Below are 18,755 nucleotides of genomic sequence, written 5' to 3' on the forward strand. Positions count from 1 at the left end.
GAATTGGAATGAAGACTGATAAGCATCACAATGCAAATGACACAAGGCCAAGAGAATAGTGCTCTGCCTATCTTCCCCTTAAAAGATATATCAGAATCAATGAAATTGACTATCCCCCCCCAAACATAATCTGCGTTGGTCCTTTTTCTCTTGTAAAATAGATGTATTGATGTTTTCAGATGCAGAGGTAGTAACACAAAGAGATCTAGAACGGCATTACATGCCTTACATATATAGCATTGGGATTTCTTCTTGGGACCATGCTTGGCCTGTTGTCCTCATTTGCACCTGCATCAAGGAGTCCTATGTGAATCCTCTGCTGAGATGTCTGGATCTCTGACACTGGACAGGAAATGCTCAATTTCAGTGAGTGGTTTCTGTAGCAGGACCTCCCATACCCATCTGTTTTCGTACTACTGCAGCAACCCTCCTGGTTGCAACTGTAATCATGTCAGTGGCATAGTTCTGCATCTGACTATAATTTCTTGCATGTCCACCTACTACTTTTATGTCAGCGATCACCTGTTACTATATGCTTTTTCTGTCAGACATATCACCTCTGCCTCTGTCAAGCAGGAAGGATCTATGGTGGTGTAAGTCTTCAATGATGACCTCTTTCTCTGTATCACTGAATGATGGCTTTTGTGGAAAAGATGGTCTGGGTGCCATAATCCTGTATGACATGCAACAGGAAAAAAAGCATTTGTAGCACCTACAAAAAGCATCCTCCTCATTCCAAATCAGTGCACCCATCCTCAACACAAAACAACTGAACACACAATGCTCATTTCAGAGTACACACAAGCCAAGGGAGCCCCCCCCCATAAAAAAACAAAACATTAATACATTAGCATTACATACATTCTGCTAACATGTCTGTAATGATAACAGCAGTTGTGTAATGTCTGCTTGATGGCAGAATTATTATCAATAACTAAGCAAAAATTCAAAGTCCAACTGTCCAGACAATTTCCATTTGGTCTCTCCACTGCCGTGGAGGTTGCCAGGGTCCATCTAAGAAGCTACACATGCACAGCCCCTTGAAGCAAATGATAAACACAATACAGTTGTTTGCAGTACCTGATGAAATTCCAACAGAAAATGATAACATAATGCTGTGATTTAACCATACTAACTTTGAAACCACAACAAGAACTGACAATGTGCAGTATACCCTCAGTGAATTTTTAAAATTGCATACATATCAAAATTGTGTTTTATACTGCATATTGAAATACATTCAAACTATGAAAATGAAAGCAGTTTATGAACAGGACAAACATACCTTATCAAATAGTGCTGCAATTTGTAGAAAAATATTCTCCAAATAACTAGAAGTAATGGTCTGTCTCTATCCAATCAAACTCCACTCCTTCCACCATTACCTTTACATAGTGTAAATTCTGCCCTCTGAGCACTGTGAAGATGCAAATTAGGTGTGACATTATTAGCATTCCTGAATACCAAAAACAAAAAAATAATCAGTTTGTGTACGGGATGTAAACAAGGTGTTAAGCAGCTACATGACTGCAATCACATTAGCCAGGACTGCAGGGACGAGCAATGACAATTGTTAGCTGCTAATGGCTTGCAAGTGTTACTGATCGCTCTGACTACAACAAGCAATACTACAGTGAAGTGTTTGTATAATGCTGAGTGGACTTAAAATAAAAAGTGTAAGCACCCTGACAGTTATGAGAACAACCTCAACAAGATTGCTATCTTTGCAGTAAGAGCATACTGTCCATCTTCTGCTTAAAATGTTTTTGAAATACTGTTCAGCTATATTATACATTGAAATAAAGACACAAATAAAAAGGCCATGACATTGCATTTCTATATTTAAGCTAAGAGAAGAGGAAGATGCTCTGAAAATAAAGAGAATAATAGCTGGCAGTGTTGGCAATATGACATTAATATAGTGTGAGTTATTATTAGCGTAAAGTATTTGACAATATCACACTGATCTAGACATGTTCAAGCAAATGAGAAAGGAGCATTTTCTGGTCCTGTGATGGTGGCAAAGAGGGATAAGAAACATAAATGTGTGTGTGTGTTGTTATTGCATTAAACTGAGGGTTTAAATCCATGCATTGTTCTGTCTGACACAGTGCATACTTTCTGAGCAGATGATCAGGTAGTACCACGCACATCTGAAAAACTTCACAATCTTGCCTTTTCCTTTTCTTTATTACCATCCTAGATCTATTACTATTGACAATTGTCTATTTTTATTTATTTATTTATTTTTTGGTGTTCATTTTGGCAAAACACACTGCTGACTGGCAGCATTTCGAAGCAGTAAACTAAGTCCACTGCCCAAAGTACAAATTGAGAAAAAATTTGGTAGGCCATCAGCAGTGCATTTTAGAGTGGCACTGGTGCACAAGAGAAGAAATTCTACATTGCATCTAAGTATCACTATAGCACACAGGTTAAATGAAATGATTTTAAAGAACCATGAAAGAGGATGCAGGATTTGAAGTCATGTACTGCTTAGAATGCTTACTGCAGATGTGAAAATGTAGCTTGTGTTTTGTTGTGTGGAATATAAATTGTTATATATGTTTTTTCTTTTTGGCCTATGTAATTTCAGCACTGCTTAGCAGAGTGGAAACAGGGCTCTGAAGTAAAGAGTGAACAATTTCATTTCTGTAATCTTCATTAGTGCAAATAGTTTGATCAACGCTGCACAGTATTACTAATGAGTGAGTGATGTGCATATGATGTATACCTCTTTCTGTGGCAGAAGCTTTAAATGCATTGACTTTGGCACCTTTCCAGAGTTGCTCTTTGGTTCATATCCATACTGTGTGAAAGGAATGTGTAAATCATTACTCCAGATTTATGAATTACTTTCATTAGAACTTCATATGATTTTTTTGTGTTCCTGTCTACTGTACTTGCTCACTGTGGAGAGGGCACAATCAAGCTTAACTGCTTAAGGAAAAAAGTGAAACATTTTACTTTGGCAGCCTTCTGTAGCACAACCAGTATTAGCAGCAATGTGTGAATGTCAACACTCTGGAAAGAACAGAGACAGTTTTCTAGCTGTCTCTGTGGCACAATGTGCAAGTGCACTTACTGGAGATAGAATACAGGTGATCCAAGGTTCAAATTCAGACAGCACTTATTTTTGCAAAGGATATCAGAATGCAAGTTCTAACACTTTGATTAGGAACGTAACATTCATTTATTTAACATTTATTTATTTACTATTTGTTGACCGGGAAAGTCTGACTAGGACAGAACCTATTTTCAGCTGAGGTCCCAGGAGAAATGCTCTAAGTGCATGTCTTTGGAACACAAATAGCTATCATCATACCTCTCAAAGTTCATATTCCTCCAAGTTCCTCAAATGTTCCACATTAAAAGACTCTGTCACACATTCAGTGTTAGGAACTTTTTTTAGTGAAATCCATTGTAAATAGAAATTAATCATATTAATTTGTTAAAATATCTTCTTTATAAGTAAAACCAGCATATTTTAACCATCCTATAACCTTCCTAGTTGAAGTTGTTAGTAAGCCATTAGTATGTGTTCCACATTTTGCCCATTTGTTCCACATTATGAATGGAAGGTTGAGAGCTATGGCTATCATAATTATGTTAATTGCAATACATGTCTCATAAATGCTTTAATAAATTAACTTTTCCAAGTAGCATATTTCATTACTGATTTAGTTATGAATCACAGTTGAATGTGTGTGTAATTACTTAAGCAGGATTTTTTTGATAATGGAATAAAAGTGCACTTGCATATCTACGATAGAAAGAATACTTAAGTTAAAATTGTCTTCTCTTCGAACAGTCCAACTATGTGTTTAGGACAGTATGCATAGTGAGGTCTGTATGTATCACACCCCAACCTGTATTAATCAGATCATGAAAGTCTATCCATCTGACACACATTTACAAACAGTAATACTGCTTATTTCATATGACTTCCTAAAGTCACACACATACAGGCCTATGTGGAGTAAAACTCCATTCATACACAATTCAGTTTATCAGTACATAACATAGTTGTTAGGGATTTCACCTGTAGCACTGACAAGCACCTTGATGGAAATTATGCATTTTCTCTTCCCTAGGTTTGATGCCCACCATTGGTCAACTTTTTACAATGTGTAATTCCACAAAGTTGTGTGTCAAGTCATCCTATTTAACATCCAAAACACAAAGAATAACAAGTAAGGCCTTTGAGGCTGCCAGTGCTGATCATCTGAAAAAGTGTGAATATGTTGAGCATCACACATGACAAATCTCACTGTCATGTTTCACACCTTCTTTGCAGTTTGACTAAATACCTTCTGCTTTGTTTACATATGCCACTATCTGCTTACCATCACGCAAATACAGCTGGCATGGCTGTGCATGTCTGCACACTAGCTGTTAAATGCAAGACTGGAATTTGGCACCAATTCAGACTTAGAGTTGATCCTTGCCTTCTGCAATCATGGTTGGTGTGGGGGGATGACGATGCTGAATTTAGAGCACAGAGGTGGGGTATGTTGAGGAGTCCAGGATTTTTGTGGCACTCCTCCTGAATGCTACAGATGTAAGCTGCTACAGGGGGACTACACTGGGTCTCAGCAAAAGACTGGAGACTTGGAACAGATTAGCTAAGGCTGTCTCCAGTGCAACTGGCATCCACACACTGGACAGAGAGAAAGAGAGAACTGTCTTCACTACTACAGTGACCTGAAATGGTGCAAGAATGACCTCCTTAGCCAATGGGAGGTTGAGTTTAGGTCTGCTAACATTCCTCAGTTGTTTAAGTATACTGACCCATCAGTATTAAATGTTACAGAATGCATGACACAGCCAAGGCTGTTATTCAGAATGTTTTTGTGTCTCTTCTTCACTGTTGCATGCTGCTGAAGACATTGCTATGAACCATGATGCACACCAACAGAGGTTAAATCGCCTCAGACAGACTCAGGGTATGTATGTATCCGGTCTTACTGTAACCCTAATAAGTACTCTAACTGTATGCAATATGTCAACACTGAAATAAATAGTTATATCTCTGATAGCATAGCAATGCAGCTGATTAATGGTACAACAGAGGAAGACTTTACCATTATACCTGGACATGGCAAATACGTATAGAATGGATAATCATAACTGTTTTTTCCTGAAATTATATACTCAAGTGATATACCATGGATCTAATTCTCTCTCATTTTTGTCACACTCCACCCCTTTCTCTCTCAATTTTTTTTCAGGGGGGTGGAATATTTTATGTGGCTTAAAAATGTTCTGTTGTCATACATTTCTGATTACAAAACCTGACATACAGCACATATGTAGACTGACCACTGTGGATTGTCTCATCATCCGTCCTCAGGTTGAAGCACTTCAGGGTCCCAAGCTGCCAGCGCTGCCTCTACAACCCTTGCCCCACCTGCCCTATCTGCATCAGGTACCTCTGCCCTGGCAGCTGGTGCACTGGTACAGTCTGGGAGTACTATTATTGGAGGTGGTGATTTTGTCACCCGCCAACAGTTTGGAGGGTATAATGGAAAGGGGCCTCAGTGCCCAAATTGGCCATGCTGAAAAGGTGCTTTTTCACACTGTCAAGATCATGCCATCTTTAGCAGTGACACAAGAAACTGAGACAGGAGAAAATGACAGTTCTGAAGGTAAGGACTAGATTCTCACTGTTGTCAGACTTGAAGTGGGCGCATCTCCAATGACCCCTACCTATCTCCATTCATGGTATCCTCCCAACCTTCTGTGTCCATCACCATCCTTGTCTGCCTTATTTGTCCTGTATGTCAGCACCTGCTTCCTCACCAAACCTTCCTGACTCTCACATTTCTAAGCACATTCCCCAACATTCCTCTCTGAAAGTAAAAAAAAGTAAACAATGGGCACCTGTCTCACAGAAAATAAGAACCCATACATAGCTCTCCATTTCACCTATGTTTCTTGATGATGCAATGCATTTGACACAATTGGCTATTCACCATCATTCTGTTGCTGTCACCTGCCCTTGGTGAGGTGACATTCCAAATTCAGCAAATTCTGGCTACACTTCTACATTTATGGTGTGAAGACATGAATAGCTATGGTTCTCTCCCATTACCTTCTGGCTACACTTCTACATTTATGGTGTGAAGACATGAATAGCTATGGTTCTCTCCCATTACCTTCTGGCTACACTTCTACATTTATGGTGTGAAGACATGAATAGCTATGGTTCTCTCCCATTACCTTCCTGCAGATTACTCTTCTCTTTCCCCTGTGTCCTCCTCTCTGCTTGCCCACCCCCTCATTTCACCATTTTCTTGTCAATCCCATTTTCACACGTTTAATCTGGTCAAAAAACAGAATCACTTACAATGCAAATAGAAAGAAACGTCCAACAACAAAGCTTTCAGTTTATGTTCTCAGATTTTGCGTGCAGTTTGGCATTGCGCACAATGCAGCGTAACGGTGAATGGCAGGCAAAACCTACTCTGTTGTTGCCCTCACTTGCAGTAATCCAGTTTTCCTTGCACAAAGAAGCTTAGACATGCTGTGCTATCAGTAATTTCCCCTGAAGCATGTCTCATATGTACTAGGTATAAAAGATTGTTTCAATAGCTATTGCTCATGCCATTTACCCAGGCAACATATTTATAATATTACAACAGTCCTACTAAAGATGTACCACATAAACCAATACAACAATACTCCAAAAAGAGACTTCACTCTGTCAAAAAAAGCAACAGGAACCAATAATCCAAGAATAATATCCAAGCTTTTTATTGTCAAAGTCCTAGCGCCGCAGTGTAAAACCACCTTTACAGAATCTAAAAAACACTCGTTATCCTTCCTTTAATACTTTAGTACTAAAAGTGATTTCACATTTATCTAATTAATCAATTAAAATCACTTAATATAACAATTAATATTTAAAGTAAACATTTCCCACACAATTCATTATTAAGCCCAAACGGGGCTAAAGTATTATATTTTAAAATGTAAATTGCCTCTTTATATTCAAGTTAGTCCTTCAATAACTGTTCATCTTTATGTTTTAAATTTATTTGTTCCAAAACAGTACCTTGAAGTAATGAAAAATCACTATTATGTACTTTTTTAAAATGAGCTGAAATAATTTTATCTTCTCTCTTGTTTTTAATGTCTCTTATGTGTTCCATAAATCTAACCCTAAACAGTCTTTTTGTCTCCCCAATATAAAAAAGGTTGCAGGGACATTTCAGGGCATAAATCACTCCCTTACTTGTGCATGAAAATTTGCCCTTTGGTGTATATTTTATACCATTCATATATTCAAAAGAAGCTACTACCTGTTTGCAGACTAAGAAATTTCCACAGGAACTGATACCAACTAAACTAAATGAGTTCTGCATACTCATTTCTGGAAATACAAACTTTTCATGGACCAGTCTATCTTGCAAACTTCTACCTTTCTTAAAAGACATAGAAAGGTAGCCAGGTAGTATTGCCTGTAAAACTTTATCCTTTTTCAAAAACTCCCAGTAATACTTGATCATACTATTTATTTCACTGCTACCAATGTTATATAGATACAAAATATAATTTGTTTTGTTGCAACAAAACGTCATCCTGATCTAATCATTTGACAATAAAAAGCTTGGATATTATTATTGGTTCCTGTTCCTTTTTTGACGGAGTGAAGTCTCTTTTCGGAGTATTGTTGTACTGGAACATATTTATAATAGTCATTCCTAGGTATTCTTAAAGTCAGAGATAAAAAAGTTGTTATAATAATCACAATCTGACTCTTGTTGGAAAATGATCCATGTGCTGGAGTTGAACCCTACTTCAACTCTGTTCTTTAATTTAGCTCAGTGAGCTTAAATCTTGTGCCACAGAGAAAGCTAGGTTTATAGGTGAAGTACTGTTTGGAGTGCTGAAGGCCACACTTTGCCTCTAAACCTGTTTGTGCTGTAGAAGGCAAACCAAATTTAAGTGTTTCACTTTTTCCTTTAGCAGTAAGCCTGTTTGCTCACAGCGTACCACTGTGCAAATGGGGAAGGCAAGCACAACATTTCATTTTTGAAATGAAATTTTGAGCTAACATAGAAAGGTGTAATATAAAATGCTGAGCAAAGATAAAACAGACATGTTATATTTAAAAGAGGAATCACAATATTTCCTCTGTTCCTCTGTGCAAAATTTGACAGGAAGCACCAGTGAACACCATTAAACACTGTTACTTCACATTCAACGTGCAATCACACATGCACTAACACTTTGCCAACATTTGTCTACGCTGTGCTTTAGGAAGAAATTTGAAATAGAAATACGTATTGCCAATGGATTATATTACTTCACTACATGGAAAATGTATAATGTACTCATGTGAAATGCAGTGATCTATGTGCTTAACTGACCACTTCATTCTGGACAGTGGGGTCTGCACTGCAGCACTGACACTTACAAAGGATATACAACCACATACAGCCTTGGCACACATAAGTCGTCATTGTTTTATCACTCCTGCATTGAAATATTAAGTTTTGCTAGACAGTGACAGTCCACATTGCCTAGGCATGAGGACATACCGCTGCTAATATCATTATCTTCAACTAAGGTTTACATACCATCATCATAACCTGATGATCCCTGAATGATTCATTGTCCATCCTGTCTTTCACATCCATGTGTCTCTCATCTACACAAGACAGATATGTACATGCCACTCTCAGTTATGCAATATACATTAATGACAGCATAGCTGACATAAGTTAGCAGTATGTATGTATTTTTGATCATAACATTGCATTTATTCCATCATATCAATAAATATGGATTTACACAAAACCTTCAACATCAGACATCCGCGGTGGTGCAGCAGTAGCGTTGTTGCCTCACAGCAAGAGGTCTCCCATTCGATTCTCGGCTGGAGTGCCTTCTGTGTGGAGTCTGCATGTCCTCCCCGCGGTTGGGTGGGCATTCGAAAGACATGCATAAATGGGCGTGCCTTCGTTGAAGGTTGAACGTCGAGCTGGCATCTCGGCATTCGTGAAAATCTACTGCCAATCATTAGCGGACTGGAGTTCTGCTGTGGCGATCCCTAAGTGGGAAAAGCCAAAAGACAAACAACAAAACCTTCAACATCACTTTTATACTGAACTACAAGTCTATATCAGTATCAGACCCTTTTGCCTACATCATCTTCTCTGCAATACCACACTGATGTCATCCTCTATAAAGTGCAATGTCACACTATAAAAGTCAGACTTCTGCAGTGGGACTTGAATTAAGTACTCTGTCCTGTAAACTGTATACCTAGACAGGTAAGGGATTCTAAACTCACAGCATTCAATGTGTGTGTGTGTGTGTGTGTGTGTGTGTGTGTGTGTGTGTGTGTGTGTGTGTGTGTGTGTGTATGTATGGTGTTGTGTAAATATGATCTTAACTACTTGTGGCCTCAATCAGGTAGTAGGCTGGAAGTACTTTTATACTGTAGGGTGAGTCCACATCAGTGTCAGACTCTTCTCCCAACATTACCTTCTCTGTGACAACACACTGATGTCATCCTCTATAAAGTCCACTGTCACACTGTAAAAGCCAGACTTCTATGGTGGCACTTACATTAAGCATTGTGTCCTCTAGACTGTGTAGCTAGATAGACAGGGGTTCTAATGTCACAGCAGTTAACATGTGTGTGTTTGTATATATGGAGTTGTGTAAATATAATATTAACTACTGATGGCCTCAATAAAATAGCAGCCTGGATTAAATTTTACACTGCAGGGTGAGTCCACATCAATGTTAGACCCTTCTCCTCAAAATCATCATCTCCGCAACGTATCGCTGATGTCATCCTATATAAAGTGCACTCTCACATTAAAAGTCAGACTTCTGCAGTGGCACTGTGTTAAATTGTGTCATCTAGACTGCGTAGCTAGACAGAAAATCTCACATCAACTTGTGGGTGATGGTGGGGCCATTGCATCAATGGAGGAGTAATTTACGGGTCTACTTTATGCGCTCGAAAGTTGAAAAACCCAAATTCAAATAGCGCAACACGTAAAGAGTGAACCGCGAATACGTCGAACGAACGAAACCGCAAAAGTGGAAATACTGAATTCACATAGTTGGCCCATCTGCAGTATAGCTCCGTAAGGTAAGTGTGCGATACTTACGGACCTTAGGGTTAGGGAGAGGTTAAGGTAAGTGCATAGGTAGGTAGTGTATGTAAGGTTTTGTGTAGGTAAGGTATGTAAAGTTTAGTGCAGGGTTTTGTTAAGTGTATGTGTGTGGAATATTTAGTTTGTTTGGGTATAGCTCCATAGGGGGAGTGTGCAGTGTGTAGGGTTAGGGAGGGTTAAGGATAGTGCATAGATAATTGTTTATGTGGGGTTTAGTGTAGGATTAGCAGTAAGGTTTTGGTGCTTTAATTTAGGGTTAGAAGTAGGGTTTTAGTTAGTGTATGTATGTGGTTTTTTTAACTGTGTTTAGGTAGGTAGTGTGTTGCGGGTGGTGGGTTGGCCAACTATGACGGTTCGAGGTTTTAAATTTCTCGCTTTAGTATGTTTGACGTATTTGCGGTTCGCTCTTTATGTGTTGTGCTATTTGGATTCGGGTTTCGAGCGCATAAAGTAGACCCATAATTCACCAGGTGTGCTTATTTGACTTCCACTAGTGAGAAACATTTACATGGTCAGATCAACCCCACATCCACTTTTCACTCTGTTCACAAACGCATATTGTCTGCAACACACTGAGGTCATCATTTCAATAATGCACTCTCACACCACTAAAATCAGACCTCTCCTGTGGTGCATGTATATAATACACTTATGTTTAGACTGCGTCAGTTGACAGATAGGGAGTTTGAATACAGTAGTGAGGCTCTCTTAATTGCATGTGTGTGTGAATATAAATGGATGCAAGGGTGTATTATACCTCCTACTTTTCAGAACATTTAGACATCTACCTAGCTGCAGAAGTATTTTTTGCACACACATCTCCTCCTTTGTTCGAAAGCACTGATGTCATCCTTTCAAAGTTGCTGTATGGCTCACTTGCAATCAGAGTTCTCCTGTGCATACGTACAATGCACTTGTGTGTAGACTCCATCAGTCGATAGGTAGGGTGTTTGAATACAGGAATGACTGACTGTTTCTTCCTCTTACTGTGCAGAACACGCTGCAAATACATATATGAGTATATCTATACAGTGTGCGTGTGCTGTGCACCACTTTTTAGCGGAAATATGAAGGTAATAGTCAATGGTGATGTCATCCATTGAAATGTGCAATGTCACAGTCGCCAGATCAATCTGCATTTGCACTTGGTTTCAGCAAACCTTCATAAGCACGTGCTGTTGGACATATAGCTCAAATACCAATGTCACTGCTTACAGTCAATGTACATTTTGTTAACAGTGCTGTCACCCACATGTGCTATGTTCATGTGTAGATGCTATTTCCTGTTACAAGTGTTTACTGTACATTTCTTTTGAAAAGCCTGTATTGAAGACTGAAGCTGTCATCTGAACAGATTGTCATTCAATCACAGTCATAGTGAAGCACCTCCTCAGGACTAAGGACATGAGATGATGTAATGTATGGTGTCAAAGTAAGGCACGTGTTCTAATACAGGACTATAGCTACACTGCACATAATTGTTGTTGTACCATTATAATGACAACAGCGGGGGGCTACAGGTGTGTTTGGGTATACCCAGCATCAGGCAATGTTGTCTGACATACAGTAAGATTCTTTTTACGTAATTACAGGAGGACATATTCCTTGATTCATACACATGATGTAATGCTTTCACATAACCACACATGACATTTGGCGATGCACTTATACCATGACACATACATTGATCTCATTATGGTGTTGATTTTTTCAATAGTCAGGCAAGTGTCCCAAACCAGCATCGAGTGATTATAAGCACTTGTGTCCTTAACTGTTGTGCATTAAAGACACCTTCCCCAATTATACTTTATATGTATAGAGTGACAGAGACCTTTGCCATCAATTTTAGAAGGTAAAAATTATGGGCAAATACAGTACAGCTGATTGAATGACTTCACAAAGGTGGAGTTTAACAGCTGTGACAACAGTTCCCTGTGGCAAATATCATTATATCCATATTATTTGGAGAAGTTGTGCAGACTGACATTAAATGGTAGCATAGGGTTTCATTTTGTATGAATGTACTGATGTCACACAGTAAGCATTACATCAAGCCAGGCTTATCCCTTGATATGGTGCACAATCTCATGTGAACACAGCTTTGGATTTCATGAGCAGTAGACATTTATTCTGCTAATGTTATGGTGAGAGAGTGCTACTTTGGCACATGCATTGAGTCCTGTGATGTACAGGACTGTGTTCCAGTTCCTGGGTGATGTGTGTACAGACGTGCAGAGAAACATTCCTTGACCATGGAACATTGACATAGGACTGATCACAACCGTGTGCACATGAGCATACTCATTTAATTCCCATCGGTCGGACATGTTGATATGACATTCATTCTCAGGGGTCTTTTCTTAATTCAAACATTAATTTCATTTGTTTGTCACAATACTCATTGTGGCATTTCCACCACATTTATGTGGGTTTATGATTTGACCTTAGGTCCAGCTGGAACATATACATGCATACTTAACTTACAAAAAAAAAAAATCAGAGACAGAAAGTTTGCTGCAGTGGAATGAAAATGTATATTTTCATTATAAGCTTTCTAACCTGATGGATGCTGACTTCACATAACCTAAAGTCCTTCAGCAGTTCCTCTTTTGATCAAGTACAAATGTGTAAGAATTGATGTTTAAGTAAATCAAGGTAACTGTAGTCCAAACTACTGGCAATTTCACTGCCAAGTTTGGATGTCTAACCTGACTGAGGGCAGAGCTCAGAACCCTTCCTACTCCAGAAATGATGGATGCCTTCCCCTCTGGGACATCAAGATGCTTACAGAATGAAATGGGTACTCACCCCTATCATATTACAGCTTTCTTGCTCACTGAACCATACCATGACGTGTGAAAGCTATACCTAAGATCAATGAAGATAAGAAGGAATCAGAGGAGAATATCCTCAACCTGTAAGAAAAGGGGGATAGTAAGAAAAAATGTTTTCTCAAATACTAAGACCTGAGCAGTCCCAAGCCCCTGAAGGGGGAAGGAAAAAGAGGCAAACTAAGGACAGGGTACCCCACCCCAGCTGAGCAACTCCACTAGGACAATCTGCAGAGCTTTAACGTGAAAGGGAAGTGGCTAGAGCTGCGCAGCTGGGTAGTGGGACACTTTGTCCATAGCACACCATCTTGCTCTAAAAGTGACGTCCAATCTATAGTGTTTTAAGAAAGGACAAACAAGATGTCAAAATAACTGCGTCCAAAGTGTCCCCTGTATTGATTCCCTTCAGGTATGCCATAGGTGTTCTACTGCTCCTAGTACTTTCAGCCTTAACACAGCCTTACAGTTTCTTACCCTGAAAAGAGTAGCAGAAATAGATGCAATGTAGTAGCCATTATGAGACTGCCTGCACAAATCTCTTCTGTAACAAAGGAAACGGACAAGTGATTATGCCTTCTAGTCTCCTTGGCTCTGTGAAAATAACATTTTAGTTATCTATGTACATCCAGGGAGTGTAGTATTCTTTCCCCTTTGTGTTGAGGACAGGGAAAAGACAAACAGCTTGGTTTAGTAAGAATGCCATCAGTATCTTAGACATAAAGGACAGGTTTGCCCTCAGGCTTACTCTGTCCCTGCAGAATATTAAGAAAGCTCCTTACACATCAGTACTTGAAGTTTGGACACAATTCTGAAGTAACGGTTACCCGCAGGGCTGTTTTTCACGTCAGAAATGTGTAAGTGGCTGTGGCTGCAAGCTCAAAAAACTGCTTGGGTTAGCTGTTCAATGATATCATTGAGATCCTGAAGAAGACTAATTCTCTTGTAGGTTGGTCTTAAGTATAACCCACTCTTTATGAAATGTCTGACCAACAACAGACTAGCCAATGGTTGATCCAAGGGCAAGCATGATTAGAAGGCATACCTTAGCAGAGATACAGGACAAACATGCATTAACAAAGCTCACTAATGTGCTGGTAAATTATGGATACCACTGCTGTTTTAGGATCCCGACTCCTTCCAAGGTCCAAAAAGCAAATCTATTTTATATGGACAAGTAGAATGTTCTAGTGGCTGGTTTTCTAGCCTCTTTAATACTGTGTATTGTAGTATATGTGTACTAGTGCCTGAAGGACAGTATGATTAAATCATCCCAGCTGTGAGCTTTAGTGTCTTTATTTTGGGATATATGATGGCCCCATTGTCCTGAGTGAAGAGGTCCACAAGAAACAGCATTGCATGACATTCCTCCTGTTTACTTCCATGTGGAAGGATAACCAGTGATGCCTGGGGCAGAAAGGTGTTATCAACACCATCTTTTGACCTTTCCTCTCTTAACCTCTGTGTCACTCTGGGTAGCAGCACCATCAGAGGAAACACAAAAATGAAGAGATCTATACAACTGATGGAGAAGGCATCCATTGCCCAAACCTCCTTGCAAAATTCTCTTGAGCAGAACTTCTGAAATGGCTGACGGACAAGCAAACAGGTTTGTCTAGTCGAAGGATGGCTTGCTTGTCTAGTATCCATTTGTGTGACACTACCTTCAACTGCTGAACCGATCCACCACTGTGTTCTGATGACATGGTATGCAGACTGCCTTTAGAGTCCAATGGGACTGCAGGGATAATTACCAAACGGATATGGCTAGCTTGCAAAGGATGCAATACATTACAGAGCCATAGCATTACCAATAAGTACTATACAGACTCTCTCTGTCCACACTGATTTGAAAACTTTTACAATTATATGTTGCTTCTTCCTTTGAGTTATGTTCGACAGTCTTTGCACTTTGAATTTCTGTGTGAATGCGGACTAGACTATTTATGAAGCATATGTAGTCCCAATATGGTTAGGGGGTTCCTGACTAAAGGAGAAGGGAACTCCCACATTTAGCCTGACTTGTTTGGCCCACTGTTCTAGTTCCTTGGATCTGAAGGGTAATATGAGAATCCTTTCCTACAAGAAATGGGAATCCTAGCTCCAGGTGGATCTTGGGTACCCACTGGAGCTTCCTCACATGCAACCTGATAAGTGATACCATGAGGACGGCCGAGGCAATCTATGTAAGAGCCCTGATGTTTTCTGTGGTAGAAGCCTTCCTTTCCGCCGCTAGACTGTGGAAATATTCCTCAAGGTAGTCCACTGTCTCTGGAGACGCAAAAGCCTTCTGACAACTACAGTCTAGCAGAAAGCCCAGAAAAAAATCATCTTTGATAAAGGAATGATAACCAGTTTTTGAATACTGAGGGAAAACCTCAGGGTTTGGAATCATCCCATGGAAAAGTCACCCTGTTTGTCTCCTTCTGGAAGACTGCCTGAATGAGTCAGTCATCCAATTATGGTTACATGTGAAAGCCCTAGATTCTGGGACTGGGAAGGAGGAAAACACACACCCAGCATCATTGCGGATCCAGACGCCTGCAAGAAGCTTTGGCCTGGTGACCAGTGCTTCACCTTTCAGGACTTTTTCATTACGGTGTCCACAATAAAAACCTTGACCTCTGGGTGGGAGTTCCTGGCTTCCACTTCACTGCCTGCAATGTTCTCCTTTGCAAGGATAGCAGGAATCCCATATTCCCCTTCACATACTGTAAAATGTGCTTTGGTGATGGACGTCCAGGACTAGGTGTACACAGAAGCTGATCCCTCACTTTCAGCTAATTCTTAAATTCATGTGTTCAAACAAAGTATTTCAGCTTCGTTTTCAAGTAAACACTTCACAGATCACAGCAAGACAAACTGGATGAAAAACTGTGAGCAGTGACTAACAGTGCTCTCTAGTCTACATTACGAGGGCTGAGACAAAGTCCTTTCTGAATCAAAGCAAGATTTAAACAGGAAAAATTATAAGATAGTAGGACTGTCATGACCTGTGACAGATATGGAAATGTGGACACTGAAAAGTACTGTATGACTTCCAGCCACTAAACTACCCCTAGGTAGTAATACAGGAAGTAAAAATAACTATGAGATAAGGCTAACTACACTGGAGGGTGGAGTTATTCCTTTTTGTCTGTCTGCTGACTAATGCTGTTTGTGAATCAGACAAATTTTATACTCCTTGTTCATTCGTGTAGGATCACTTGTAAGCCATTAGCAAACGTAATTTTTTTCCTAACTACAGCATTTTTAAATTAATTACATATTGACTCAGCCTGCTCTCGTGAGTTCGTTGGCAAGATTCTGGTCAAGTATGTCCACATTCTATAACCAATATTCCACTAATATCAAGCAGTATATTATGAACAAATTAAAAAAATTGCTGACTTCAGCACATATCACTGGCTGTACAATTTATCCCTTAAGTCAGTTTTTACAGATCAGTTTTACCCCTTTATTTATGCAAAAATAAAAAGTCAATTATCTTTATTTCTAAATCATCAGTCATTCATCCAAACTCTGCATTACATTGGAGATTTCAGTAATGGACTTTTCAAATGGAGCTCAGAGCAGGTTTTCTTACCATTGCCATTTCAAGGTTCCTATTAATTCTGTACTAAGGGCTATGGGCAAACTAAGTAACAGTGCTAGTTTTCCACTAAACAAAATGTGTAAACATGCTTATAACAAAGACAAAGCTAGAGTAAAACTCTATCAACATTTAGGTTTAATGTTTCAAAAACTGTTTATAAAAAAAATCAATCATACTTACACTGAAAGAAAGCTCCACAGTAACTCAGAAAGGACAACACGAAGAAGAAGGCACATAGGAGATCTGCTCTACCAACAATACCTGCAACCTGGAAAAAATTAAAAACATAGCACAAGTGAAAATAGTACAACTAGTTAATGTTTTCTTTCACTATAATTGCAATGTGATTCAAATAACTTTAATGAATGCCCTGTGTATTGCTGTTATGTTTCCCTTCTTATGATGTCACACAAAAGAACTGCTTTCAAATCAAATAACATTTACCACAAATTATTACACAGTCTTCTTCTTCTTTCAGCTTTTCCCGGTTAGGGGTCGCCACAGCGGATCACCATCCGCTCATGATTGGCAGTGGAGTTTTTACGGTGTCGAGTTGCCAGCCCGGCGCCCAACCTTCTACAGAGGGCACACACACGCACGCACTCATGCCTAGGGCCAATTTAGTGTGTCCAATCCACCTACAGCATGTCTTTGGGATGTGGGAGGAAACCGGAGCACCCGGAGGAAACCCACGCGACCACAGGGAGGACATGCAGACTCCGCACAGAAGGCACCCCAGCCGAGGATCGAACCGGAGAACCTCTTGCTGTGAGGCGGCAACGCTAACCGCTGCACCACCGTGGCCGCCCACAAATTATTACACAGTAAAGTTGCAACATTTTCTGTAGATATGAAACCAACAGCATGAAAAATATCTTCTAAACTACATACATAAACAATGCTGGGGAAAAAGTCTGAAAGGCCAGCAAAAGACCTCCATTTCAAAATAAATCCATTTAGAGTGAGTCAGATGGTCTAACATGAATCCCCCAATGGGTTTATGACTAGGCTCTTCCTCTCCACTGATTGTAACTCAGCTTTTTTTTCCTCAAAAGATACAACACAGCAGGATGCAGGCACTCCATGCGGTCACATTTTGTGATGTCATATACATACAACCTAAGAATACATAGACCCTTAGCATACCAGTTCACTCAGACCACTAACAAAAAATAGTCTGGAACAAAAGCCTTTGCCTGTTTGATCTGAGGGGACAGGTTCTACTGCCCCCTGGGATATGAGAGTTTGAACCTGTTTCAATGCCTCTGCCCACTGATTTGGAGGTAAGTCTGGTTACCCTCTTGGAATTAGAATTTGTATCCCTGAGAAATGATCTTTAAGACCCATTGGTCCTTTGTTACAGAAGGCCAATTGCCTTTGAAGAGGAAGAGCCTTCCTCCTAGTTTCTGATGAGAGAAGGAAGGGCAGAGGGGGGAGGGGGAGTCATTGTGAGTGTTTGCCATAGAAGGTTGGCTTAGAACTCCCTGCCTCAGAAACGGAAGTGGTCCATTGTTTGCTTCTCTGCTGGCCCGGGTATAGGGGCCTGGATAGTCTGTCCCTGCGGGGCTTACCTTGGCCCTGTCTGCTAGGTGCAGGGAAAGCCCAGTGTGTAGAGGGAAAGTTCCTGCTGGATCTGGTAGGTTGAACTTAAAAGAAATCCTTTACTGTCTGCATAGATTTTGCTTTGTCTTCCATCTTTTAAGCACCTCTTCTGCTTTTAATGCAAACAAGCGCTCCTTATCTGGGGGTGCATCAATAAGTTTAACTTGACAGAATCAAAGAGAGGTTGCTCCTTCAGCCATGCATGTCTCCTAATAACAGATCCTGTCACTGCTGCCATATCCACATTGTAATGAGTGTTTGGCCACTTGACATGCAGAGTGCAGAAAATCTGCTAACTCTTCTGAATTGGCACAATCAGGAAAGGCAGCAATCTTCTGTTTTAATTGTTCCAAAGTGTGTTGTTGATATTTTAACATATGGAACTGACAACTGAGTGCTCTGATAGCGAAGGGTCCAGAGGTATATACTTTTTTACCCCATCTGTCCAGAGCTCTGGAGTCCTTGTCAGAAGGAAGAGGATTCTTGGGAGAACTAGTCTTAGGTCCTTTAGGTCCCTGTGTAATGACCTCTGGGTCTGCAGCAGGATTTCTGTACAGGTATTTGTGAGAATCCAGTACTCTGCAGTACCTG

At 40.0% G+C, this 18,755-nt stretch overlaps 1 protein-coding gene across 1 annotated transcript in view; it reads right to left on the bottom strand.

Annotated features, from left to right (window-relative positions):
- Positions 1-18,755, bottom strand: part of TMTC4 (transmembrane O-mannosyltransferase targeting cadherins 4) — a 1,460,040-nt gene that overhangs the window by 1,033,441 nt on the left and 407,844 nt on the right. The window contains exon 5 of the mRNA XM_044071235.1: positions 16,743-16,830. Coding sequence (XP_043927170.1) covers positions 16,743-16,830 — 88 coding nt within the window. The remainder of the gene's footprint in view (positions 1-16,742; positions 16,831-18,755) is intronic.

Source organism: Protopterus annectens, chromosome 5.part0 (genome assembly GCF_019279795.1).
Source record: "Protopterus annectens isolate FY-2018-M chromosome 5.part0, PAN1.0, whole genome shotgun sequence".
Taxonomy (NCBI): Eukaryota; Metazoa; Chordata; order Ceratodontiformes; family Protopteridae; genus Protopterus; species Protopterus annectens.